This window comes from Pinus tabuliformis, chromosome 3_2 (genome assembly GCF_031772625.1).
Source record: "Pinus tabuliformis cultivar Carrire ecotype Pingquan chromosome 3_2, CPIR1, whole genome shotgun sequence".
NCBI classification, from domain to species: domain Eukaryota; kingdom Viridiplantae; phylum Streptophyta; class Pinopsida; order Pinales; family Pinaceae; genus Pinus; species Pinus tabuliformis.
The window spans coordinates 1,019,527,835-1,019,555,416 of NC_142302.1; the positions used below are offsets into that span (position 1 = coordinate 1,019,527,835).

The 27,582-nt window shown below is 34.2% G+C and overlaps 1 protein-coding gene across 1 annotated transcript; it reads left to right on the forward strand.

The window, feature by feature from the left end:
- Positions 1-210: 210 nt before the first annotated feature.
- LOC149184052 (uncharacterized) lies at positions 211-2,684 on the forward strand. Its single transcript, XM_089417385.1, has 3 exons — positions 211-434; positions 571-886; positions 1,186-2,684. Exons 2-3 carry the CDS (start codon positions 665-667, stop codon positions 2,266-2,268), a joined length of 1,305 nt encoding a protein of 434 aa, XP_089273511.1. The 5' UTR covers positions 211-434; positions 571-664; the 3' UTR covers positions 2,269-2,684.
- Positions 2,685-27,582: the final 24,898 nt, after the last annotated feature.

Consider the following 27,582-nt stretch of genomic DNA (forward strand, 5'->3'; position numbering starts at 1 on the left):
TATTATTATTTACCATGGTAAATGAATTTTATCCGAAATTTAAATAAATCAAATTCATAAAATACTTGAAGAAAAACCTATTTACAACATTAATAACGTGTCAAGAAAACATATAGCTAACACCGCTCTTCCCAGAAAAATTGGAAAATCCATTCCAAACAAAGAGTACGCGTCCTCGAAATGCATATGTAGAAAACAAATATGCATTAATGTAGAAAAAAGAAAAATCAGAGACAAAAAAGAGAAGAGAATCGATTTAGCATATGCGTATTCCAAAAAGGCATTAGGTTTTCACACAAAAAAAATAATTCCCGATATGCATTTTGAATCATTTTTTGGTTGCTGATAAGAGGGCTTGGCCTAGTCTGAGAAAGGAGAAGAACCAGAAATTCGTTGTAGGATATGCTGGGCTCGGCTTTTTTTCGATGCTGTAGGTAAGCAGAGGAGATGTTAGGGATTATATTTGAGGCCTGGCTTGGATTTTTTTGATCGAAAGTTGGCAGTGGGTCCTCTCAGGTCCTTGTATATCACATACTCGTCGTTTGTCTCACATTGCTATCTCTCTTGTAGGCCTCATTCTTTGTCCTTTGATCTGACGCTTTGAAGCTTTTCTTCCATTAATTTTTTCCCTTTTTAATAAACTCGGGGCATTGAAAAGGAAGCCATGGATACAGAGCAGGGAAAGGTCTTCATTGGAGGCATATCATGGGAGACCACGGAAGAAACCCTGAAAGAGTATTTCAAGGCCTATGGGGAAGTGGTCGAGACTGTTATCATGAGAGACAGGATGACAGGAAGAGCCAGAGGTTTTGGGTTCATAGGATTTTCAGAACCAACCGCTGTAGATCGAGTTTTGCAGGAGAAACATACAATAGATGGTAGACAGGTATGCTTTATTAAACCCACATGAATTTCTGTTTGATTCGTTAATCCGAAATGGACTATTCTTTGATTTGATGATGCTTCCATCGCCTCTTCTTTAGTTCATTAATATCCACTTGAACTCTTGTTTGATTTTTTGATACCCACATGAAGTTCTGTTTGATTTGTTGATACGCACATGAAGTTTTATTTGATTTGTTGATACCCACATGAAATTCTTGTTTGATTTTTTAGGGTTTGGAATTTAAGGTTTAGGGTTTTTGCTATGTTTTGCGAAGTTTTAATCAGTATGCTTTGATTTAGGTTGAATTGAAAAGGGCCATGCCAAGAGAAGAGCAACAAAGGAATGCACAAAAGAGCAGCAGTAATGTAGGAGCTGGGCCTAGGACCAAGAAGATCTTCGTCGGGGGTTTAGCTCCCACTGTAACGGAGGATGAGTTTAGGAGATATTTCGAGCAGTTTGGCAATATTACAGATGTCGTGGTGATGTATGATCACATTTCGCAGAGGCCTAGGGGTTTTGGATTCATAACCTATGACTCCGAGGATGCAGTGGATAAGGTGGTTACGAAGAATTTCCATGAGCTCCATGACAAGATGGTGGAAGTGAAGAGGGCACTCCCCAAGGAAATGTCTCCAGGCAGTGCGAGGGTCAGATCCAGCCCCGTTGGTCCTTATGGACACCCTCAAAATAGCAGGTATGGGGCACCCCAAGCCCCTGCAGGCAGAGGTGGGTACCCTCCATATGGGGCTGTTCAGGGGTACTTTCCTGCTGGTGGGTATGTCAGTGGTGTAAATGGAGGTGGGTATGGAGCTCCCGCTCCTGCGGCCGCAGCGCCTCCTGCATATGGGGGTGCCCCTGGAGGTTATGCTGGAGGAGCTTATGGAGGTGGTTACGGAAATCCTGCATATGGTGCTGGAGCTCCCACACCTTATGCGAGTGCTCCGATGGGTGGTAACTATGGTGCAGCAGCAGGAGCAGGAGCAGGTGGTCCGTGGGGTTCTGCTATTCAGGGCGGACAGTCTACTGCAGTTAATGCTGGATATGGCTATGGAAGTGGTGGTGATGCTGGCTATGGTGGTGGCTATGGTGCTGCTGGTACTGGTGCCTATGTGGCTCCTGCTGGCACTGGTGTCAGTGCTGGATATCCGGGAGTTGCAGGGGATATGTATGGTGGTTCAGGTTATGGGGATTCCTACAACGCCCCTCCCTCAAGTGGTGCGGTTGGTGGTGCTCCTAACAGTGGTTATGCAATGGGTGGTCCAATTCAAGCTGATCCTGCTGTGAATGGGTCTCCTGGATATGGTGTCGCAGGAAGGCAAACGCAGAGAGTTTCTGATGCAAGGTTTAGGCCATACCCGGCATCTGCGGATCGTGCTAGCTGATTGCAATTTGGTATACTCTTTCCTTCAGGCCCTGCTTAAAGAAAGATCAATTCAAGAACTCTTGCAATCGTGTACCTTTTTTGTGTTCCCTTCAACCATGTTTTTCCTTTTCCTTTCGGCGGTGCCACCTAATATCATTGCAGGATGTTGGCTTTGAGGAGAGCTTGCTTAAATCTTTTGCGGGTGAGCTTTACTATGGCAACCTTGTATCCTAAGTTCGCGGCATTTTAGTTTAGGCTGAAATGAGACAATTTGTTTCCGTAGAGAATTAAGGATTTAGGATAACTCTGCTCAAGGTCCACTTTATTGATATGCATTTCTGCCTACTTACAGAGTTTAGTTACTATGGTTTTACTTTTAAACAATTATTGTAAGGCAAAATTGAGATCAGAATCTTGGGTTACACTGCTTTTTCATTCTTTGTTTTTCAGTTATGAATTTAAGATTACTGGTGTGCTGAAATTTACAAATTCATGTGAGAAATCTTGAGATTATAATTATTGTCTTTAGCATCCAACATTTTATTACTTGTAAATTGAATGAATGACTTGTTATTTTATTTTATGTTGAGCATGTTTTAAATTTTGGGGCAAATGAATGTCTGTGGTTGGTGTCAAAATGCTGCATCGATCCAATTTTCTTCATACATTGAACTTTTGTCCCTCCAAGCCCTCTCTTATACCAGTTTTTAATCTGGGCTGTTGTCCATGTCACATGATGTATGCTTACAGCCTTATATCAAGAAAGTAAAAGTTGCACATTGCAAGCACATTCCGGTGGATTGATTCTCTGATTGAAAAATGTTCTATTGCCAAATTGTCTTAATGTGTTCAGGTTGGATACTGCAAGATGCGTTTTAGCACAATTGTTGTTTCTGCTGTAAGTGGAATTAAGATAATATCCTCTTTCTCCTGTTAGCTCATCACTAGCATATTAACAAGTAGAAACGCCTCTCGGAATGCTATAATCTGTTTTATAGAATTTACAGCAATCTTCAATTAAATTGTTAATATTTTGCAATGGGACTAATTTATAGCACGGTTTTGGGTTAAAAACCTAATGCTATATTATGTTTTTCTTCCCTGAAGATTTGAGTTGTTCATTTATCGTTTTCTTTTGCAAGATATAACCTCTTATGCTATGTTTTACAATTTTCAGTTCTAGTGGACTATATTATGTTATGTCTAGTAATATGATGTAGCTTTGAAAATCAGTTTCAATACTGACTAGGGATATCATTTTTGGTCATCTTATGAGACTCGACTGATTGTATCCCCATTATGTCCTTTGAACTAGTGTTTGTAGACTTTGGAAATCGTATAGCTTCGAATGGTATTAGGAGGTGCCACAAGCTTTCAATAGCACTAGGAGGCAGTACCAACGGGGTCATATATTTTAATTAAGCATAGTCCCACCTAATTCCAATCTGTTACTATATGTTGTATTAAATTAAGAATCCATCATGCCTCTTCTACAACTGGAATGCAGTGCACTGTAAGGTGCAAAGCAGATGGCGTAGTTGTTGAATAACAGATCATGTTATTGGTTAGCTCATCTTTTCCCTACATGTAGTATCATAAGTTTCTTGGATGTACTTTTTGGTGGGAACGATAAGATGAAAGCTGCATTGTACAACATATGTTTGGCACTACAATACTGTGATCAAATCTCAAAATAACGTGCTCACATCTGATCACATGTTTTTAGGGCTGTTGGAGAGCAAAGGGTAGCATCTGAATATTTCACAGCTATGTTAGCTATTCAGGTTGTGGCATGGACAACTTTTTAATTTTTTCAGGTAGCATCTGAAAAATTTACTGATATGTTAGCTATTAAGACTGCGTTATGGACAACTTCTAATGTTTTTGTGAATTTTCAAACCCATGGGACATTGCTAGGACAGGGAAAAATTATTATGTTACTGAAAAATACCAATCCATGTAAGAATCCTTTTTCTGTTAAAAAATACCTTTTATAAGATTGCCCTTCTCTTTTATTGTACACTATAGGAAATGGATACCCTTCCCTACTTTGAAGGGAAAGGAAAATCCTAATTACGAGTGAGATAGAGTGCTGTGGCAAGCTTGATAGGTTCTTGAAGGGTGATACATCTTTCCATATAAAAGGGAGGCACCCCCTATTACAGAGAAAGGGTCATTATTTAGTTTAATGTTTAAACAAGTGCCAAAGTAAACACAAATTGGACTTGGCAAAGACATGTCAAGCTGTGGAATAAGACAAGGTTCCACGCTACTTGGTGTAATTTAATGTATGATATATTTTGATAGAAGTTTGTTGGGTTGAAACCTTCTTCATGTTTGTTGAATTTTGATAGAGTCCAGTGGAGTTTGACAAAGTCTGGCAGAGTTTGCTGAGTTTAGATGAAGCCCAGCCAAGTCTGTAGAGTTTTGATTGTTTGACTGAGTCAAGCCAAGTTTGGCTGAATGACTCATTTTGATGGTGTGAACTCTGTAGATCCAGTGCCATTTGAGTATTTAATAATTTATATATCCTTGTTACATCTGGACAAGCGACTGGCACATGGTTTTACAAGGAGGGCCTAGGCAATCCCAACCTTATGTGGTATCTAGTATATTCCGCAGACATGAACTAATGTTGCAAGTGGAAACAATGGTGGGCTAGGTAATGTGTAAGTCGATTATGCCATGAATCATGTCGGATGGCTGGTTTGCCTATTGGGGAGGGTCTATGTTGTGTACACAACTGAAGAAACTCCATGTGATTTTAATATTTTATTTACTGTACTGGTCACTTATTTGCATGCTCTGGACTATGTCCCTTTTTGAATCAGGGTATGTTCTGTTTATACAAGGTTGCTGTTTTTATTTGCTTTACAATGCAATCCATAAAGACTAGACAGTTTATGGGCATGACAAAACAAGTACTCATTTTAATGAAGTACTTGTTTCATGTTTTTAGTGTTATGAGTTAATTCTTCTTTACAATGTTCTGTCTGGTAAACTTTATTGCTAGTGCATCAGGATCTTAAACTTAACTGCAATCATTATTTTCATATCTAATTGTAATTGATAAATATTTGATACTGGGTGAATGTTACGAACCATGTTTTTTCTTTCATTAATGCTCCTAAAAAATGGAAATTTTGGAAGCTATAAGACTCCATACATTGCTGCATCGCTGGTCACTTAATTGTATTTGAAATATTGGAATTTCTTAGCAATGTGGCCCATGATTACCATTTATGGTGGTTTCTAGTCTTGGAATATGGAAATATCTGTACCCCATCGATATTGCCTATTTTCTGTACCATACAGATACTAATTGGTCAGCATATTGTTGATTGTATAATATCCATATCTGTATAGTATGGTACGTTGATAAATACACTGCACGATATAAATTCAAAAAACAAATCATTATAAAAGCCCTGCAGTTGTGATAAAAACTGTAAAATTGCCATAAAAGCTTAAAATGTTAAGATCAAATCCCTAAAATAGTTATAAATCCTATATTATATTTTAAAACCTTTTCAAATGTATAGCATTTCCATGCTTTCTGTATTGGTGAGATTTATTCTTCTTTATCTGGTTGTACTAGATTTTTGCATACACGTTTTTTGTTTATTATGTCCATATTAGTATATCCATACAGGTAACTAACTATGAGGTGGCCTATGCTTGGTATCTTATACCTTGGTTTGACTATTTGCCTTTGGTTGGTTGTCACTTGATGCAACTCACTTTTGTTTTGAAAATAGTAATTTAATTACTGAGGCTGGTATTTCCAGTGTCAAATTTAGCTAGTGAAAGTAGCTGTTGAATTCTGAATGGAGGAAGAGAAATCAGTGTTTCTAAGGCTAAAAATATGAGTATTCCTGTGTCTTTCAGGAATCTCTACTTTTTTATATTTTTATACAGGTTAGGGGAAATCAATTGCGTTCCAGTAACTTTAGTAGGCACTAGGCAAAATAATGACTTTTCAAGATGCAAGATGATTTCCCGTCCATTTGGATTAGTCATTGTTAAAACTGGACAAGGGATCATGAGAGAAATTCATGGAAACACTGTCAAAAAAGTTCGAAGGATTTTAAATGCCACAAATGTTGACAATTTCAAGCCATTTCTAGGGTGTAAAGCAATGAGTAAAAAAAGGAATGGAATTTTCAACTTCCAGTCTGGTAGTATATGATGATTTTTAGATTATATTAATTTCTAAAGGGATTGAATCAGTGGTGGTTGGATAGGTTTTTCATCTGAAATTGCAAATCTGGACTAGGCATGTAGTTGCAAAGTTTTCAGCTTTATATAGCTACTTCGATGGCAGTTGTTAATCTTATGAAAGACACCATGGCAATTGTTGACTGTAATGGAAGATATCATGCTACATTTGAATATGAAGTTTAGAAGCACTGTGGGTCCTCCACCATTGAAACATTCTTGATCTTAATATGTAGTACAATGTTGCTATTGCAATTCATGACTATGAGCAGTTGTTTTGCATATTTCATCAACCAATCAGATAGCAAGTCATGAATGGTGAGCTTAGATGCATATACATTTTAGTTTTGTATGGCAGAGTTTCTTCTTTTCTGACTAATGTAAATGGATGGCTTTTGCATTACTGATAGTTTTAACTTACAGCATTGATATCAATGGTTAACGAAGGAATGACAAATAGTAAGTTTCAGTAACTGTTAAGAAAAAGAGTCTCTGGTAGTGGGGGTGCAGTCAGATTAAGTGGGGATTCAGATTTAAAACTCAAAACTAGAATGCAGATAGCTGTTTTTATCAAGTAGTATTACCTTTGAGAGTTGGCTGCCATAGTAGACTGCATGTTGATCCTGTAGTAGCTCAGAGCTGTTTTGAGGATTTCATGATGTAATAGAAGATTTATAGAAGAAATGAATGTGTACATAGACACTTAGATGCTGTGCCTAGTTTCAATTTAATGGTGAATTACATGTATTTTCCAATGGTAGGGTTGGTGAGTGGAGAATATTTTATCTTTTGGAGTTAGATTTATCCTTGAATGTTAGTATGTTGGAACTTGGTCGTTGGTGGCTTGTAGGAGCTTGTTGACGCTGGATTATTTGTGTGACCTCTCCATGGTGTATTGGCCATAAACACTTGGTGGAAGCTTTTTGAGGCTGGTTCAAGAGCATAAGTGGTCGATGGCAGATTGCTAGAAGTAAGGTAACTAGTGTAAAATCAGTAAACTAAATTTCTCAAAGCTACGAATTCACTAACAGTTAAAGGATTTTCTAAACTGATTGTTTAGCTATTCGTTGCTCTAGGTGGGTGTCAACTCGGGCATGGGCAGTGTTCTTTTACCAAAAAATGGGCCTACAATATCCACGTATTTTTGATCCTTATTGTTTGTTTGATATTGGTTTGATTCTGTTATTTATTTATTTATTCTGTTCTCTTTATTCAGATATTGCTAGCCTCATTTTATTGGTGTGGTTTGTTTCATTTCATGGGGAGCTGTGCAATTTGGATTTAATACTATATAGCGTTAGCTATATTATTTCTCATTTATTCCATGCTTACAGATACTAGGCATTTCTTATAACAATCATGTTATCTTTGTTGTTTTGATTCTTTTTATAGAGAGTTGTGCAATTTAAATTTGACACTATAAAGCACTAGCTATATTATTTTTCAGTCAATCCATATTAGACAGATATTAGGCATTTGTATTTTGTATTAGATATGCATGGCTGATTTAGAATTTAGAATTTGGTTTTGACAATGAAACAGAGATTTTGAGATGCAGTAGTTTAAACATTCTACTTTTGGAACCTTTTTTGGGTAGATTATTCAGACCAGTCTAAACATTTAACTATTTGAACCTTTTTTGGGTATATTTTTCTGATCAGCTTTGTCCAAAATCTGGCCAAAAATTTAGAAGAATTGCTGGAATTACAAATATCAATTGTTGTGATTCCATATTCCATGTGCAATAGGGTGTTTCAGGGCGCTGAATCATTTATGTATTGAAAAATGCAAGTTTAACAATGCAAAATTGCAATTTCACCAACAATTTCATAGCTGGATTTGTGTGATGGTTGTTGGAAAAAGTCTAAGAGGTAGAATTTCTAGAGTTGTCCTTTTGAGATAGATCAATAAAGTAGGCACTCTCTAGTTAAACCTAGCTATGGGCATGGTTTGTTTATACAAGGATTAAATGGATTAAATAGCAATAGCTGTAGCTTTTTTGCATTGAATGCATTAATTATATTCTGTCAAGCACATTATCTTTTTGTTGTGGTGTTGTAGACACCCACCCACCTGTGTGAATCATTTATACTCTGTCTTGACTTTAAGTTTGGGATTGAAGGAGATTTCTTACTTGACTTCTAGAGCATGACCCCGTTGTTTGAAACGTGAGGACCCCGTTGTTTAAAACGTGAGAGTAAAGATGACCCCTTTGTTTGAAGCGTGATAGTAATAGATGAAACTCCTGGAATATCGATTTAGAAAATATCACCATGATAGTGCAATGATAATTTTCTGCATGTTTAAACCTTCAGGTAGGCTTTTTGCCTGCAGATAATGTCTACAATATTGCAAACAATTCAATGCTAATCTCCATCATAATTCCTTAACAAGGTTCTTTCGAACATCGTCATTTACATGTGAACCTGTTTGTTTATTGGCCAAATATCCTTTTTGCATCCAGTAAGCCTTTTTCATTTGCTTGTAGACTAATTTTTTTATTGTCCAAAGGTCCTCTTTGCCTCCAGTAAGCACAACATTCTGCCTAGTGATTGTGAGGGGCTTTGTGATATTTTCTTTGCTCAACCATGGATTGGATTCAAGGACCTTTCCCATGGAAGAATGTGTGTATTTTATGGCTAATTTTAGTTTTGTGGAGCACACTCGAGGGCATTTTCGCTGTTTCTTACGAGGTCATTTTATGGTCTCTGAGATCCCTCATCAACTTCGAAAAGGACATGGAACACCTAATATATAAGCTTTAATGACATGTCACTGGAAGTTTCTTCTTTTCTTCAGACAATTGGTTCTGGCTTCTAGAGTCTGGGATGGGCAGGCCAGGCCATAATCAAGATTGAGACCTAGCAAGATTGAGACCTATTATTTCATAAATCATTAATATAGTGTGTTGTTAGGTTGGGACTTGTTGCCACGTTGTCGTTTCTCATTGTTGTGTCTATGTCATTGCAAATAGCGAGACTAAATTTTTTAGCAGGTTAGATTTAGGTAAATGGTCTCCTTTCGAGTTGCTTTTGATTATTCTTGCCACATTTCATTAAAAGCACTGTGCTTGTGCATCGCCCATATTTTCCTTGTCCAGTGTTGGTTGTCTGTGAGTTGGTGTTCATTAGGTTAGGAGAGCACTCCACCAGGTCAGCTTTCTTGCATAGCCCGTGGGCTCACTATGTACTTTTAAAATATTATTTTAAAAACATGATATCTTAAATAATGTCTGTAGCAAGAAATAACATGCATTAGTCATCTTAGGTTTGAGCCGTTCCTTTCCGTGGTCATTGTTTCGACCCCATGGTTGTAGCCTTTTTGTGTTTCTAGCATGAACCACCCAAAAAAACTACCGTGAAAACATTGTTACAATACGTTTTTGTTCATTACAGGATCTGTTAATAAAAGCAGTCTGTCTCGTATTGAAAAATGTCTCTGGCGACAACATATGCTTTGATGCATTCTTTGTGGATACAGACCATGTTTATAGCCCAGCTTGATTCGGCTTGTGTTTGTTTTCAAGCTCACTCTTGCAAAGTGATGTTGGCTTCCTTGCTATCTTTTGCAATTTGTTGTATTGAGTTAAACCATTCTTAATTAGTCTTTCCCCATGAATATATTATGGGGGGGAGATAATGGGTCCACTTTTTGCACCTTTTCTGATTTGTCTATATCAGAACTTGGGAATTCAATCTTTTAAATTCACTGGAATTAGATTCCGGTCTCACCTGAATAATGCAATCTAATCTGATGTCAATTTCATATATTCCATTGTTAATAACTCTTGATTTCAACATTATCTTCAATGGAGCTCATATTTATAAGAGTGCACAATTAATTTATTTGCTCAGTATGGACCTCTATCCATAATATGCTACTGCACCCCAATTATGCAATCTTTTTCCCGCGTTAAAAATTTTGGGCATTGGGACCACCTGGGGTATGAAATCGGCTTCCCTCTAAGCCTGAAGGTAAGAGAGAGGTTGCTGGTACTTTTGGCCAGTCCATATTATAGATTCACTTGAGAGCACATCATAATTACTCTATTCCAGAGCCACAACATGCCAAATTCCACCAAATCACCCAAGCTAAACTCAATTGACACCCAGATTATGCAATCTATGGATATGATTAGTGAATTTTTGTCAAACACAATTTTTTACTGGATTTTCATAGAAAAAACTTTGTTTAGCCTCCTGCAGTTTACATGTTGGTTTATGAATTTAAGAGAAATTTAGGGAATGTATCAAAACAAACCTAGACCCATTTTAAGCCTGGATTTACCAAACCCTGAAAGGGATCAATTCTCTTTCCACTCTAAAAGAGATTTGCCCCGAAAGGGATCAATTCTCTTTCCACTCTAAAAGAGATTTGCAACTCTAGAGATTTGATCCTTGGCGCAATCCCAAATTGTGATCCTTGGCGCAATCCCAAATTGAGATGGATTTTAGTTAGTTTATATATATATATATATAATTTAATTTAATTTTGACAGTCTGGTTAAACATGACACTCTATTGGATTGGAGTTTTGTTTGAAGTTTTATTTTAATTCAGACAAAAAGGTTAAAACATTACAACGTATCAAAAGGTTAAAACATTTTTTAACTGAGACAAAATGTTAATCAAAAGGTTAAAACATTACAACATATCAGAAGGTTATAAAACATTTTTTTTAACCGGGACAAAATGTTAAACAAAAAATATTAAACAAAAGGTTAAAACATTGCAACATATGAAAAAGCTAGAAAACTGAGACAAAATGTTAAACAAAATATTTTGTAACTGAGACAAAATGTTAAAACATTACAACATGTCAAAAGGCTATAAAACAAATAGGTGTTTTGTTTGTTTTTATTTTAATTCAGACAAGAGGTTAAAACATTACAACATATCAAAAGGTTATAAAACATGATATAAAACATTTTTTAACTAAAACAAAATGTTAAACAAAAGGTTAGAACATTACAACATATCAAAGAGTTAGTTTTTTAACTGAGACAAAATGTTAAACCTTACAAGATATCGAAGATTAAAACATTACAACATATCAAACGGTTATAGAACATGATATAAAACATTTTTTAACTGAACCAAATGTTAAACAAAAGGTTAAAACATTACAACATATCAAAAAGTTAGTTTTTTTAACCCTGACAAAATGTTAAACATTACAAGATATCAAAAATGTAAGAATGATGAATTTTGTAGAGTGTTTGTCGTTTCAAAGTGATGTTGGCTTCGTCGCTATCTTCAGTGATATGTTGTAAATTTAGTTAAACCATTCCAATTTATGGTTGGGCGTGAATAGTTTTTTATGTTGTAAATTTAGTTAAACCATTCCAATTTATTGTTGGGCGTGAATAGGTTTTTAGTAGACACGGATTAATAGCTTATATCTTTTGGGCATGAAATGTTACATCATTTTTGTGATTATGGAGGAACATGTTCATATTATCTTGTGATTGTGGAGAAAAGAAGTTTGTTGGTTTCTGTTAATATGTTTTGGTTTTTAATAATTTTTTAATTTAGGATAATTTATTAGTGTACTTGAAACATATTTTAATATATTTAATTATAAAAATTATAATTATAATTATAATTATATATAAATATTAATGTGTATATATGTTAATATAAATAATTTTAGTTAATTATATTTTTTTAATTTTTAGTAATGATAATAAAAATACAATATTTTAGAAAAGAGTCCTTTAGATTAATCATATCATAAGGATTGACCCAACAGTGTTTCAGATTAATCACATCATAAGGATTGACCCAATCTTTATGATGTGATCTTTCTGATTAATCACATCATAAGGATTGGGGTTAATCACATCATAAGGATTGACCCAATCCTTATGATGTGATCTTTCAGATTAATCACATCATAAGGATCGACCCAATCCTTGTGATTTGATTAATCAGAAAGATTGTTTTCTAAATTATGGATCAGAAAAGTCTTAGCATTTGGAGTTTACATCATTCCAGAAGCAAGCCAAATATATGAAATTCATTGGAATGGCGGACCAGGGTCAAATAATAGAGCTGAGGTGATGGCTTTAGCTGGCCTTCTTTCCTTCTGTATCTATCTGGACTTACCGAATGTACAAATCTATGGAGACTCGAAAATCACCATTGATCATGTCTTGTCAAAACACAACATAAAAAATATACACCTTGAAGGATGGCTTAACAGGATAGAAGCACTATGGAGCAGTAGGAGGGACTACATCACACATATCAGCAGGGACAACAACAAAAAAGCAGATGAATTATCCAAGATGGGCCTATCTTCCCCACAAGGTATTTGGAGGATGCAGATCACGCTGGACAACATCACCCTCCAGATCCAAGATTTTTGCCTTCCGGGTACATAATTTTCTTTCTTCATGAGGAATATCTGGTATGTACCCTTTTTTTCCTTCATTGCTCGTTGCGAAAGTTTTTTTGCACTCTTATTCATTGGCCAAATGGAACTATATCCTCTATAACATGCTCATAAATTATTTTCACCGGAGTTTCAATATTTAGCTGTTTTGGGATAATCCACCCTATGGCTTGTTTTCTCTCAAACAGGGGATTTTGAATACCATATGTAAATTCTCTCTTTTTTGAATATAATACATATATAGTTTTTTTTTTCTTTGTCGTGCCGAAACCATACAATATTTTATTAGTTGTATTTGTGATCTATATTACTTTTTAGTTTAATTAATCTATGTTTAAATGGCAGGTACTAGTTACTATGTAGCCCTTAGCCCTTAGCCCTTATTTTAATGGTGCCCGGTAAAACATGGATTTAAAATTTGAAATATGAAATTTTGCGGAATCCTTTTTTTTAAGTTAAAATGTTCATACAATTTTTGTGATTATGGAGAAACATGTTCATATAATCTTGTGATTGCGGAGAAAAGAAGTTCATATAATCTTGTGATTGTGGAGAAAAGAAGTTTGTTTGTTTCTGTTACTATGTTTTGGTTTTCAGTAATTTTAGAATTATGATTTAATCTTACCAAACCTGTTGCTAATAGCTTTAGAATTTATGATTTGGTTTTATGAAATTTAAAATTAAAAAATTTAAATTTTATAATATTTAAAAAATTACATTTTTTTTGAGAATTATGATTCAGTTTTGCAAAAATGGTGTGAATTATGATTTAGTTTTGCAAAAATGGTGTGTAATAACTTAGGACTTTATGATTTTGTTTTATGAAATTTAAATTTTAAAATATTTAAAAATTACCATTTTTTCAGTAGCTTTAGAATTATGATTTAGTTTTACATAATTGTTTTTAATAACTCTAGAATTTATGATTTGGTTTTTTAAAATTTATGATTTGGTTTTACAATTTGTTTTAAAGAATTTAGGATTTGGATCTATGAAATTTAAATTTCAAAATTATGAAATTTAAATATTAAAATATTTATTTTTTTTTAATGAAATTTAAATATTAAAATATTAAAAAAAATTATGATTTGGTTTTATGAAATTTAAACTTTAAAATATTTAAAAAATAAGAAAGTTGTTTTTTCTATTTTACTAGGTATGGAATTCAGAATTCAATTTCAAAATTTAAATTTACATAATAATATTAGAAATTTAAACTGATTAAAATTTACATAATAGTTTTATTATTATTATTATTATTATTATTTTTAGATTATATATATATATAATTTTTTTCTTATTTAATTTTATATTATTTAAAATATTAATTTGTGTTATTATTATATTGTTTATGATTAGAATATTTTATATTTATCTTTTAATAAATAAAAATTTGTAAACTTAATAATAAATTATTGAATTGAGGCTTTTATGATCCATAATATTATTATTATATTGTTTATGATTAGAATAATTTATATTTATCTTTTAATAAATAAAAATTTGTAAACTTAATAATAAATTATTGAATTGAGGCTTTTATGATCCATAATATTTGTAAGAAGAGTTTCAGCGTAAATCACATGTAGACAACTAGTGTGGTTCATCATCAAGACAAGTTGAGGAGTCAGATCATGGCTGCGAGTTAAATAGGGAGAGTAAACGGCTAGGTGTGACCATTAATGACTATAAAAATGACTAAATTATATAATAATACTTAATGATCATTGTGGGTTTGTTTGTAATAAATAACTAAATAATTTATATAATATATTAAATAATAGAATCATGTAATATTTCATTTTTATTTTTAAAAATTCAATAATTTATATATTATAACAGTTTATACATTTTCATTAATAAATTTTATCACATGCATAATAATGATAAATAATAAATTCTTAGTATTTCCAAATATTCTACATATATATTATATTATAGTGTAAATTTATCTTAATTTTAGGATTTTTTTAAAGGTTTAATAAATATGTAGTAATTAAGATAAATTTATGATTTTTAATAATATTATTTATATTTATATAAATTTGATATATTTATAGAAAACACATACAACTTAAGATCTTATTTAATTTTATATTATTTAAAATATAAATTATTATTTATATTTATATAAATTTGATATTTTTATATATCAAATTTGATATATCTATAATAAATTTGATATATCTATATAAAATACATATATAGACTTGAAGCCATTACAATAATATTTATCAAGGTATTTTAATTCATCATGTGACTTGCAAGGATTTGAACATGAGTGGGGAAGATAATAACCATTTTACAACCACCTAAGACAACATCAATTGACTAAATTTGCTGGGTATTGAACTCTGTTTGGGAAGAAAATCAACCTTTGACCAACCTGCAATATACTCGCTTAAAAGCGCAACATGAGTGGAGATGATAACAATTATTGTGTACAACCACCTAAACTAAACTCAATTGACACACATATGTGGTTGATTTTAATTTATTTTTTTGATGTTATATAATATATATATAGTGATATATATGCTATGATTTTTTTTAATTGAAAAATTGATTTGCAATTTTATTAATAAAAGTATGTTTTAATATAATAAATTGAATGTCCAAGATTCCATGGACATATTTTGGGTACAATTAATTTATATAAATTAATTTGGATCATCGTTGTTTTATTATGTTTTTTAACAATCAGTACATTCCACTTGCTATAATTGGTAATTTCGGAAAAACCATTGCCACTATTCCACCATTAGTAGAACTATTTCATAAATGTCCCATGGGCCAACATGTTTCCAGAATCTTGAACCCAAACTACTTGGAGCACAAACCCAAGCTACTTGGGACACATCGTGAACCATATCACTTAAACTAAGTTTTGTTGACTTATTGCATTTTTTTTAATAAATAAAAAAATTACAAATTTAATGATAAATTTATTTAATATGATAATCTTTGCCTTTTCAAATCAATAAAAATATGGTATTTTTGAATTCTTAATATTTTGGAACCTTTCGAAAAAAATAATATATTAAATTTCTTATAAATTCTGTAAATTTATAAGCCGTAGTCTTTAACGCGACTTTTTGAAAGCCTTTCCGGCGATTTTTTCCGGTGAAAATCTGGCAGTAATTTATTGAAATCGAAGTTTGATAACTAGTTTCTGCACAATGAAAGCGTCTCAGGGGTTTTTCAGGGTGCTGAATCCGAATATGCAGTTAAAAAACCATTTTAACTGCAACAAATCATGATTTCATCGCAATTTCTTCCGCCGGATTCCGTCACCGGAATCTCAAAAAATCGCATTATAGACAACTCCAATTTATAATGATACTGAAAACCTATTAAACATTAAAATAACATGTTAAAAATATTTTTTTTATAAATTCTCTCCATAAACATAAATTTCATACCATCTTTCATTTTTTTAACTTCAATACCTCATTCGTTGAATTTCAATAAATTTCATGCAAATGTTTCATTTCTTGAATTTCAATAAATCATTCATTTGAATTAAAAAAGTTATTAGTCATTAAATCATATATTTGAATTACAAAAGTTATTAGTCATTATTATTATTAGACTATTAACTTAAATTTAAAATTCTAATTTTTTTAATGCAAATACACAATAAACCAATAATTGTTTTACACCATCAAATATCGGTGGGTGTTGATGTCCTTTTTCATCCACATTGGATTTCAATTGTCAATTAAACTATACAATGAACATATATAATGTTTTTATATTGCGAAAAATCAATTTATATGGTTGTTGCAAGTCCTTAACCACATCCGAAGAAAAAAATACACTGAAAGCTTGTAAATTTGATTTTATATATATACACACGATTAATTAAAATACAAAATTTCCAGTGAAAGAGAAAATGACAAATTTACATGAATGATTATATAAAAAAACAATTTTAACGTAACGTTAACATTATAAATATTGTTATTGTTTTTAATTTATATTTAATTTCGATTAATTAAAATACAAAATTTCCAGTGAAGGAGAAAATGACAAATTTACATGAATGATTATATAAAAAAAGAATTTTAACGTAACGTTAACATTATAAATATTGTTATTGTTTTTAATTTATATTTAATTTTTCCTTTGAGGTGAGTAATTAAACAATGGCAAAATAGTTTACGGGGTTTTGTATAGATAGTGATCGAGTGCTTTGTTAAGGCACTTTTTGATGTAAAGTTATTGGTAATTCTCTACCTCGATCGAGGTGATATATTGGACATTTAAAGATATAGTTTTGCTAAGCTTACAAAAAAAGAAAATGGTAGAACACAATTATATATATATATATATGAACAACTATGGTTTTTTTATTGATTCAATGTAGTTTGAAGGCTATGTAGTTCTAGGAGGCAGAGAAGACCCGATGATTAAACATTTGCGTAGTTCAAGAGATTAGGGTTTGGGCTTGAGCTTAGAGACTATGCAGTGCGCAGTTGGGGCCAAGATGGAGGGATGGATTGTGCAATTCTGGGGGCTAAGGTCTAGGCTTGAGCACTGGAACTGTGCAGTGCACAGTCTTGGTAGGCATGAACTACGCATTGCATAGTGTCAAGGGAAAGGGTTGTAGCCTGAGGGTTGGAACTATGTAATGCGCAGTTGAGGAAGGCCAAATGAGGTTACCTTGGAGGGAAGTCTCCAAAAATGACTATGTGTGGGATCAATGAGACTAATATGAATAATGATATGAATTGACTGTGATCACATAAATAGAACACTTGATAACATAACAACAAATATCATCCAGAACACGTTAACAACATATTTACCTCAATGCGAAAACATTGCGACGACCTTACGACAAGTGTGACACTAAAGATATACTTTGCGACCACTGTGATGACACTTGTGGAACAATGCTTAAAACTTTGGGAATGAGTTAGACAAGTGTTTACATGGTAATATCAACTCATTTTCATGAAGATAAACCCTTGAAACCACGAAAATGAGCTTATACACATTGTCCGACAACTAACAAGTGTAAAGATGACATTTACTATATGAAGAGAAAAGGGAGAGAGACACTTGCGATATGCTGACGATATTGAAAGTGACACATGCCATAATGAAGATAACACAAAAACAACACTAATTAAAGTGAAATCAAGCAAGAGCGGTAGTCGAAATAATGAAAACGACGCTCGCAAAAATGAAGGTGCACAAAAGCGACAGTTTGAAAAACTGACCAAAATAGAAGTACAAACGTAACCAAAAGTGAGGGTCTGTCAATGATAGTGCGCAACGATTATCGACATGGTTTGAACATTGCACAGACAATGTCTTGACAGACTGTGCTTATGCTTGTTCAAGATTGCGTGGAATAATGCGTTCATGAACTCGTTGCAAACTGAGCGTGCATGAGCAAGTGACTTGATCAATCAAGAAGTGATCACAGAACAATCAATCACAAGATCCACAATAGGCTCCAAAATACAAGTATAGGCAAAATTTTGGAGGGTGTTTGTCGCACCGACAACACTTGGCGACACACTGGTAGAATTCTAGCTTATTTTCCTTGGCTAGTTTTTTCGTGTAGGGTCTAGTTCTTTAGTAAGTATTGATTCATTGTCCAGATTACCATGGATTCCCCACTTTCCCATTGCATAAACATAGTCCCCTTCATTCCTTTACTTGGTTAAACACAAACACAAGATCAACAATCACACAATGTTTTAAATCAGGATAGGGTAATGAAGTTCGCGAGCTTTAGATTTTCAAAGTATAGTTTTTCATTTCTAGTGTTGCTCCACTGCCAATAGGCCTAGACAGTACCCCGATAGAGTCACTTCAAGAACACAAACATTTCTCCGCTGCTAGCGAGCCTAGACACTACCCCGACGAAGTTGTTTTCTTCACCTTTCTGCGCAGGAATCCTTTCTCTTCTTTTTCCTTTATTTATTTTATATAGGATTGTGCATAAACATTTATTTATTTCATGGGCAGAAGAGGGATCTTGACTTATTGAGAGCAAGAGAGGTTGTCCCTTCAGAGAAGCATATATAAGACCTCTGATATTGGTTTTCTCATTTAGATTTTCCCCTTGTCCATCTCTACTTGATTGGATCAGCCCCGAAACATAAAAAATCAAGTGTAGGGATGAGGTTTCTTGAATAGAGATGCAGATATGGTTCAACACAAGTCTTTCTTAATGCAAGGATCATATTTTCTATCGAAACATCATTGACTAAAAGATGTAACCAATACAAGGAAGGACATAAAGTTAGCCAAATGTTGCAGTGTCACAAAGTCCTTTTCTATTTTTCCACATTCCCTTTAGATCCAATAGATCATCTTCATGCAAGATCCCACAAAACAAAGAAAAGACAACACACAACAAGGAAGAAAAACCAAAAGACAAAACGAAAGGAGGTTAATCGAAAAGACGATGCAAAACTAAAATGCGAAAACACAAGACAAACTACAGAAAATGAATGCAAGATGGATGTAGGTAAACTAATATGAAACTAAACCTACTCTTAAGCTAATCATCTAGAAGGTTAGAGTCACATATAATTAAATTTCCAATGAATCCATCGTAACTACTTTCGACTTGCATTCACAAAGATATAAGCAATTAAGACTGATATAAAGTAATGTGCAACATAAAAGATGAGAACTTGAATAACTTGCACAAAAATTTGAAGATCTTGCCTGTTAGCATAAAGATAGGCGAAAGCCACTATTTCTAACCAGTTCACATTCTTACCTCTTTGATGAAAACCATCATTCAACTACACCGAACTCCTTAGCAATCCCTAAGAGAGATTGAAACTTGTTATTTGTGGCGAAGCCTGCCAAGTAAGATTGCTCCAACCATTCAATGATTGGATCTTAAAATTCATGATAATCCTCTTCAAAACCACAAAATCTTCGAAAATATGAATTTTCAATTAAAGGCACAGGATTACGATGAGAATCTTGTGAGGAGAAATAGATATGATCATATTCAACAGGCGTGTCAAGACAGGGAGGAATTAACATAACTATCTGCGAGTGCGGAAGTGCCTTGACCACTTGAAAAGTACCTATATAGTGAGATGTTAAACCATAAAAACCAAAGGATGTAAAATGAATTTCATTGGATGTGTTGAAGGGAAAATAGTAAGTTGAACGACAATCATCAGAAATAGAATCACGATTAGATGGGCTGATTAAAGCATTAGATTCCTAGTTTGGAATTATCAAAGATAAATCAATTTGAATAGTTCCACAAATTCTATACATAATAGAATTATCTTCCTCACGTGACAAGTGTAACGAACCATTTTCTTGTGATTGGTTACACACTTCACTAGCATCGTAATCGTCGAAATAAGTAAAGATGAATGCTAGTATAACAAACACATGAAACCAGTCAGGGTCAAACAAGTGAAGAAGAATTTGATTCGTCAAACAATCCATGCATTTACTGGCACTCAAGAGAATTTCAGGTGTGATGAAGAAAAAACCTTAGCATCAGAATATTCACAAGAAGGATCAAGAGATGATTGTTTTCATAAGAGTGTGACATGTATGACTCCTTTGGCCAAAGATAATATTTAGAATAAGCCACTTCTTGCTTCCATGACTTTATGAGGGATACACATTCCAACCCTAAGTTCGATACAAGTTATTTGCATGAATATGAATAATCTTGAATTTGATCAGAAATCAAATCTTGAAGGTTTGAAATATCATTTTCACAATGCCAAATATATTTCAAGAAAGAATTTACATCGAGTGAAACCATGCAAAAAGAAGAGTTTTACGAAGAAAACTAGAACTGACTCATTTTGGGGGGTCTTACTAGAGTTGTGAGATCCTGACATAACCATCAATAGAAGTTGAAGTGCCTCGAATCTTTGGGAAGTCTCAGAACTTTCAAGGATTGTAAAATCTCATTTCGAATCAGATCATGCATGGTGTAAGGAAAACTGTTTTCACCGATTTGTATGAGATCACTATAACTTATTTGATCAGATTTTACAACTTCAACAACCAGATTACTCAAGCCGAAAGATTCTTCTGGTCGCAAATCTAGAGATGGATAAATTTCATGAGAAATCTGATTTGAAGAGTTGTCTTCATGCAAAATAAGAGATGATACATGATAGAAAGGATACTCAATGATCTGATTATTATCTCTTTCATCATGGACAACCTCACTACCTTATGTCAATTGAGAAATGAGCTTATACGATGAAGAAATTAAAGAGCATGGAGTATATTCATTGCATGTAGATGCATCATAAACAAGAGAGCACAAGGGATAGTGGGACAAAGAGGAATTTTCGATGAGAGAATTTTCTTCAACTGAAACAAATTCCAAATCTAAACATTTCAAATTATAATTTTCATGAGAAACTGAAAGACCAACTGGTGCACTCAGGCATTGATCATCGCATAAATCAACAAAATTATCATGATCAAAATGGTTGTCACCCAATACTATGGATCTAAACAAACTGATTTCATTTGATTCATTACCAATCTAATCTTCACCTTCCTGCTCCTCTACTTGGATAATGTGGCTATCTTAAACCCAATCACAATTTGGGCCAACCACTCGAAAATTAGGAGAGTGTGGAATACTAGTTGATGGATCAAATTGATCAAGAAGACCATGGTACAAAGAGTCACAACATGTAGATGATAGAGGATGACAAAAATTCGAATCAGATTCAAGTCTAGAGTTATGAGTGTTGATCCTATCTTGAGGAATAGAAATTGGTTTTCATCGTAGGCTTCATGAGCCATTCCGAGATTTCCTCTATTGGATTTGAATCCCAACTTTACGATCATCACAAGGAGGCAAGCACATCGGAACTGAAAAAGGAGGAGGACAAGGAACAAAAGGAATAACAAGTTCCTCCTCTAAAATTAGGGGTGCCTCTTGGTTTACAAGAGTTGGGGAGGGAGAAACATCAGGTGGTTTAGATTCACCATTTAAAGAGATAAGAACCAAGCACTCAAACTCTTGTTTCAAGAAATCCCGATCCATATCTTCTTCAAGAAATTCATGACAAAGGTTAAGGAATCGATCAAAAAATCCCCAACTTATTCATTAGGCTTCATTCTTAAGTGATTCATTCTTTTACAAACATATCAGTAATCATACCTATCAAAGGATAGATGAATCTCCCTGAGGAAATGATGAAAATAATGGATGGAAGCAGGTGGTAAGGTATGCACCATCGACTAATACGACCTTCAAGGGTGAGGAAGAAAAGCACACAAAAAACCTCTTCATCATCTATTTTGTAAGATTCACAAAATTTAAGAAAATCAGAGATGTGCTCGGTTATGGAAGTTCCATCCTCACCATCAAACTTTAACTGAGACACATGATAGAGAGGTTCATCAAGGATTGAAAATTGACAAATGGATAAATTGGAGAAACACCCTAGGATTAAGTTTTGAGGATGAGCTATTTTAGATAAAAAGGTTCAAAATAGACTCTATGGACACAACTTGTCATCTAGCCCTCCTTCTAGTGCCATCGTTGATAGTGTTGGAAAGCTGTCAACCAAGGGGTTTCCCCGATGTGAATTCCCAATTAGACCTCACACCATTTGGGATAGGAGCCCCATTCGGAATATTGGATCAGTTGCCATGTATTTTTATAGATTTTCCTTGGCTCTAACTATCAACAAGAGAGGAGTGCAAATGTGCCTTCAAAAAGTAAGGGGGTGTGCCTGGTGAGAGTTCGATCGTATGCGTGTCAAAGTTCTTTTAATACAGAGGGGGAAGATAAGTGAACCTCTAAGAGAGAGGTAATAGTACCACCCTAGTAGAGACAGATAAACAACAAGAATCATTCAACATCCAATGGAATAGTCCACAAAGATGCGATGGTCATTGCAACCAATACAACAAGAATATCTATCTAATACCCAGTGGAATAGTCCACGAGATTGCGACAACGATAATAACCATTACAACACATTCTCAATATAAAAGTACCAAAATAACTGAAATAGTTCAACTACTTTAGCACATATGAAAGAAAACATGAATTACAAACATTCAGAGAACAATCTTACAAATATTCATAATCCATGCATGAAGAATGTGCTGGCGGTAAGGATTCTGATATTAAGTAAAATTTCCAAGGCACATGTATACAATCAACACCACTAGCTCCAATAGTGGAGGATTGGAGCCACTCCTTTATCCTCAAAAGAACTAGTTAGTCTCTCTAATGCCTTGTGGGAAGAGCCAAGGTGAAAAATTCCTTTGCTCATACAATGTGTATATATAACCAATGAGGTGATGCTTCACCTTCCTTGTGGATCTTTGACTACCCTCATGGCTGTTTGACTTTTACATGAATCTTTATATTCTGAATGTGTACTTTGGACTTCCACTTTACAATACATTTGAATAAATAATTACATGATCCACAATAATGATGCGGCATATGATGACCCATGATCGGACATGACATGACATTGATAACATGGCTTGCATGATGATGTGGCAGTGCCAAGCTATCCTTCTTACTTCTTCTTTATTTCTGTCTTCAGTAAGAGATGTAACCAATGTTTCATCTTCATGAGAGATATGCTTTGTTCTTCATATCTACCCTCTAAAGGGTTATGAATCAGATGGAGTCTTCATGTGGTCTTGATATTTGGTCTTCTGTTGTAATCTAGTCTTCCTTCATCTTCTTGTCTAATGATCATATTATCTATTCAATTTCTTAGGTGTCTTCTAGCATGTCATCCTTCTTCATCATCTTGCCATAGCATGATAGAGTTACTACATCTTCAATCTACTCATGAAAAGACGACATGAGTCCGATAAACCCCTATTTAAAATGTTGCATGATGATTCACCGACTGAGATGGAATTGAGTGGCAGGATGAGGGAGAGGCTTTATGACTATGACATTGCGCAACTCAGGTTGTCAAGGGTTAGACTTGAGCCTTGAGGTTGTGTAATGCGCAATTTAGGTTTGGACTGAGCAAAAATATTGTACATTTGGGAGCTCAAGGATCCAGGCTGAGGGCTTGAACACTGATTTTCCCATTGCGTAGTTATGGAAGACAAAGGAGCCCAGGTGATTGTGCAATTGCATAGTTTAAGAGCTCAAGGCTAGTGCTTGAGCCTTGAAGCTGTGTAATGCACAGTTTAGGCTGGATTATGTAGGCAAATTGCATAGTTTGAGGCTCAGTGAGTCAGATTACAGGGTTTTGCATTGGTTCAACCAATTGCATAGTTATGGGAGGAAGAGTAGACTTGGCGATTGCAAAGTTGTGCAGTTCAAGAGCTCATGGTTTGGGATTGGGCTTAGAGACTGCGCATGTCTAGTTGGGGCTAGGATTGAGGGTTGGGTTGCGCAATTCTGTTGGCTTGTTGGGGCCTGACACAGGTTCAACATTATCTGTGCCAACTAACAAAAGCCTAAACTGCTGGTCCTTTTGGAAAAAACCTGCCTAGTACAGGCTGCAGTCTCACTCGAAGCAATATTGGGAGATGACAAAACCAGGTTTCTGCATCGAGAGGTCTGTGTGATAGGTTCATCTGGCTCCTAGGGCTTATTTCTATTTTCGCGATCCCTAATCCTTCCAGAACAGATAATTACAATAATTTACTTAAACAACTTCCATATCTTCACAAAGGCCTTATAATTATTCATAACTTGTATAGATCGATTTGGTCTACCACTTTCGCCCACAAATTAAACATTCATTCATATAAATTGCAATACAGAGTGAAATACAGAAAACTGCAGAAGTAAGAATAAATACACAGATGCACAAGAATTAGATCAAAACAATTTTAATTAGATGTAATCGTTCAGATATAGACTATTTTTCCCTGTGCACTCAACTGTAGGGGCCTACGTACTCAGCGTGCGGACTTACCAATGTTGTCGCACACTCAGCTGCAGGAACCTTCCCCTTCGCCTAAGTACAAGAAACACACCTTTCTTGCCTTAACTAACTTGCCCTTACAAAGTTTTCTATCAATTAGTTATTCCTTAGACTCGCTATGAATATTCTATTTATAGCTTTTTTTTTTTATTACAATATCATGGTCCACGAACCATGGGCGATCTCAAAATATTCCTATCACATACCCACCTAAGGGACTAAAGCCCCTTTTACTCTTACTATCTTCGTGCTCCGCTTCGAGAAATTGCGGAGACTTTACATCTTTACAAAAAAGGACTTACAAAATTTAACAAGATTAACCCCAGGGACCCCATCCCAACAAACACCATTTATTTATTATTGAATGTTTTGTTGTTGACAACTATTGCTTAGTTGCGGGAGTGGTATTGATCACTGAAGGGAAATGATACATGTTGTAACCCACCTATTTGCATAACCTCATTAGAGAAATTTTGAGGCCTAAAATGGGCTCAAAACAAAAATGAACAACCAAAATCAAATTTATAAGAACCAATAGTATTCAAGATGATGATGTAAACCACGATGGATGATTCACCTTTTTTGGAGTAAAAAGGTAAAAAGATAATTTTTTTGTTTTTTCAACTCGTATTTTCAACTTGTCTCATTATGGTTTTACTCACTTTCGAGCGAGAGTTCTTGTTGGATGCATAATTTAATTCATCATCTAAAGAGTACCCATGTTGCATACTTTTGATAGACCATTCTACACGAAAAATAAGAAATACATGAAAAACGTATTTGCAATAATGTTTTTTCATGTATTTTTCATTTTTCATGTAGATAGGTCCATTGAAAGGTTGCAACATGGGTACTCCTTAAATGATGAATTAAATTTTGCATCCAATGAGTGCTCCCTCTCAAAATTTGAGTAAAATTGTAGGGAGATAAGTTGAAAATACGAGTTGAAAATGTATTTTTTTCCCTCTAAAATTTGATGATGTAATCTAGTCTTATTTTATTATTTCCAGTATTATTTTATAATATTCCTTAGGAGGCACATTTTAGACTTCAAAATTTCTCTAATGTTTGGTTCAATCAGTATAATAGACCTGTGTCAAGTCAAACAAGGGTTCTGTAGGAAACCCTAGTGATCACCATATCTCTTTGATTTTCCCTTTCTTTTCCTGCATTGAAACTTTTGTTTGGTAGAAATGGGATTGCTTTATGAAGGGACTTTGTATTGATGCCCTATATAGCAAATATATCCTAGATTTTCTTTTTGTATGAATAAATTTTTGTATCCATCCTGTAGTGTAGGTTAGGAAGCCTGTTGATGCCTTGAACTTTGCACATATAATATAACATATAAAAATATACAAACTCTGGGTTGATGATTTACATTAGATTTTTTAAGCAATTAACTTGGCCAACAATTCATAAATAATTATGCCACATAAAATGTTTATTCAGGGGGAATCAATGATATTGTAGTACATGGAATGTTGAGAAATCTAGGGCATCAAGATTAGGCGATTTCTCTATTAATGATATCTGCTTGTGAATAATTTTTACTTCAATAGATTGGATCTTCTCTTTAGTTAGATTATTATAGTGTTCTTATTTATCAAAAAAATACGAAAGCATAAATAATAAAGAGACAAGAGACAAAATGTAGGCGATTAGCCAGGGACAAAACCTCTCCAACTTGAGAGGAAAACCCAATTGAATTCTTCCTCTTATAGAGACTTCAATTGGGGAATATCAAGACCATGACCAAGACCCTTGACCTATTGACCTCTGCAAGACCAAGCCACAAGGTTTTCTTGATGAGTTTCTTCTTCCTTAAGTCAATGATAGTCAAACTCCTTGCTTCTTCCACCTTCTCGACTATCCTTTAGAATTTTGGTCCCTTGGATATGATCTGCAACTTTTGGCCCTAATTCAGAAACCCTAGCTGAGGTATATGAGAGAGAGAAACACCTTAATTCCCTTCGCTCTAGATGGAGACCTTCTCTCCTTCAACTCGGCTTGAGAATTACTTTGTTTTTCTCCCAAAACTTCCTTCTCACTATGACTGTAGTACCTTGACCCTTTTCTGCAATAGACAATTCTAAAATATCACACATGTGGAAGAGTTTTAGCCCTAAAACAGATCCAAATGAACTTGGTTATCTTCGTCCCTCCTCCACTTGATGATGAGGCTTCTTATTTGATGTTTTCACACTTCTTGTTGCATAATTTCTTGATTGAAGTTCTTGTATTCAAATGGAGGCCGAGCTGCCCTATTTATAGTGGTTTGCCCATGTAAATAAGCCGACTTGATAGAATCCTAGGTCGACATGTCATTTGGTGTAGCTTCATTATTTCATTTAAGGCCGACTTGATGGAGGTGCTTGAGCTTGGTCTTGGAGGGTATTTTGACTCTTTCAATGACTCACATACATATGTAACATGCCAAAGAAGGTGTCTTCCGTACATGACATTTACTTAATGGAATTTTATGACATGATGACTCATTCTAAATGATTACAATGGGAGCCTTAACTAAAATACGATTCCCTGCTCATGAAACCCATGAGACAAGCACTGCATAAATACTTTTATTTTTCTTCTTTGCATCAATTACATAAAATCAAGATTACATATTTCATTATGAAGATCGAACCTAGTTACACTTTTCAACACTCCCTCTTAACTAGGGAGGAATTCATAATCCATTTAAGGTACTTGGAAATTCTCAATCTAAAGAATTCTCATAAGAAGATTCAGATTGTTAACCCATATGTATAACATCATATCAACCAACATTGTCACATAGCAAGGCCTTGAATAGCAAC

Excerpts from the sequence above, each read along its gene's own strand:
- LOC149184052 (XM_089417385.1), top strand. The coding sequence starts at position 665 with ATGGATACAGAGCAGGGAAAGGTCTTCATTGGAGGCATATCATGGGAG. Across the intron at positions 887-1,185 it reads ATACAATAGATGGTAGACAG|GTTGAATTGAAAAGGGCCAT; the intron begins GTATGCTTTATT and ends GCTTTGATTTAG.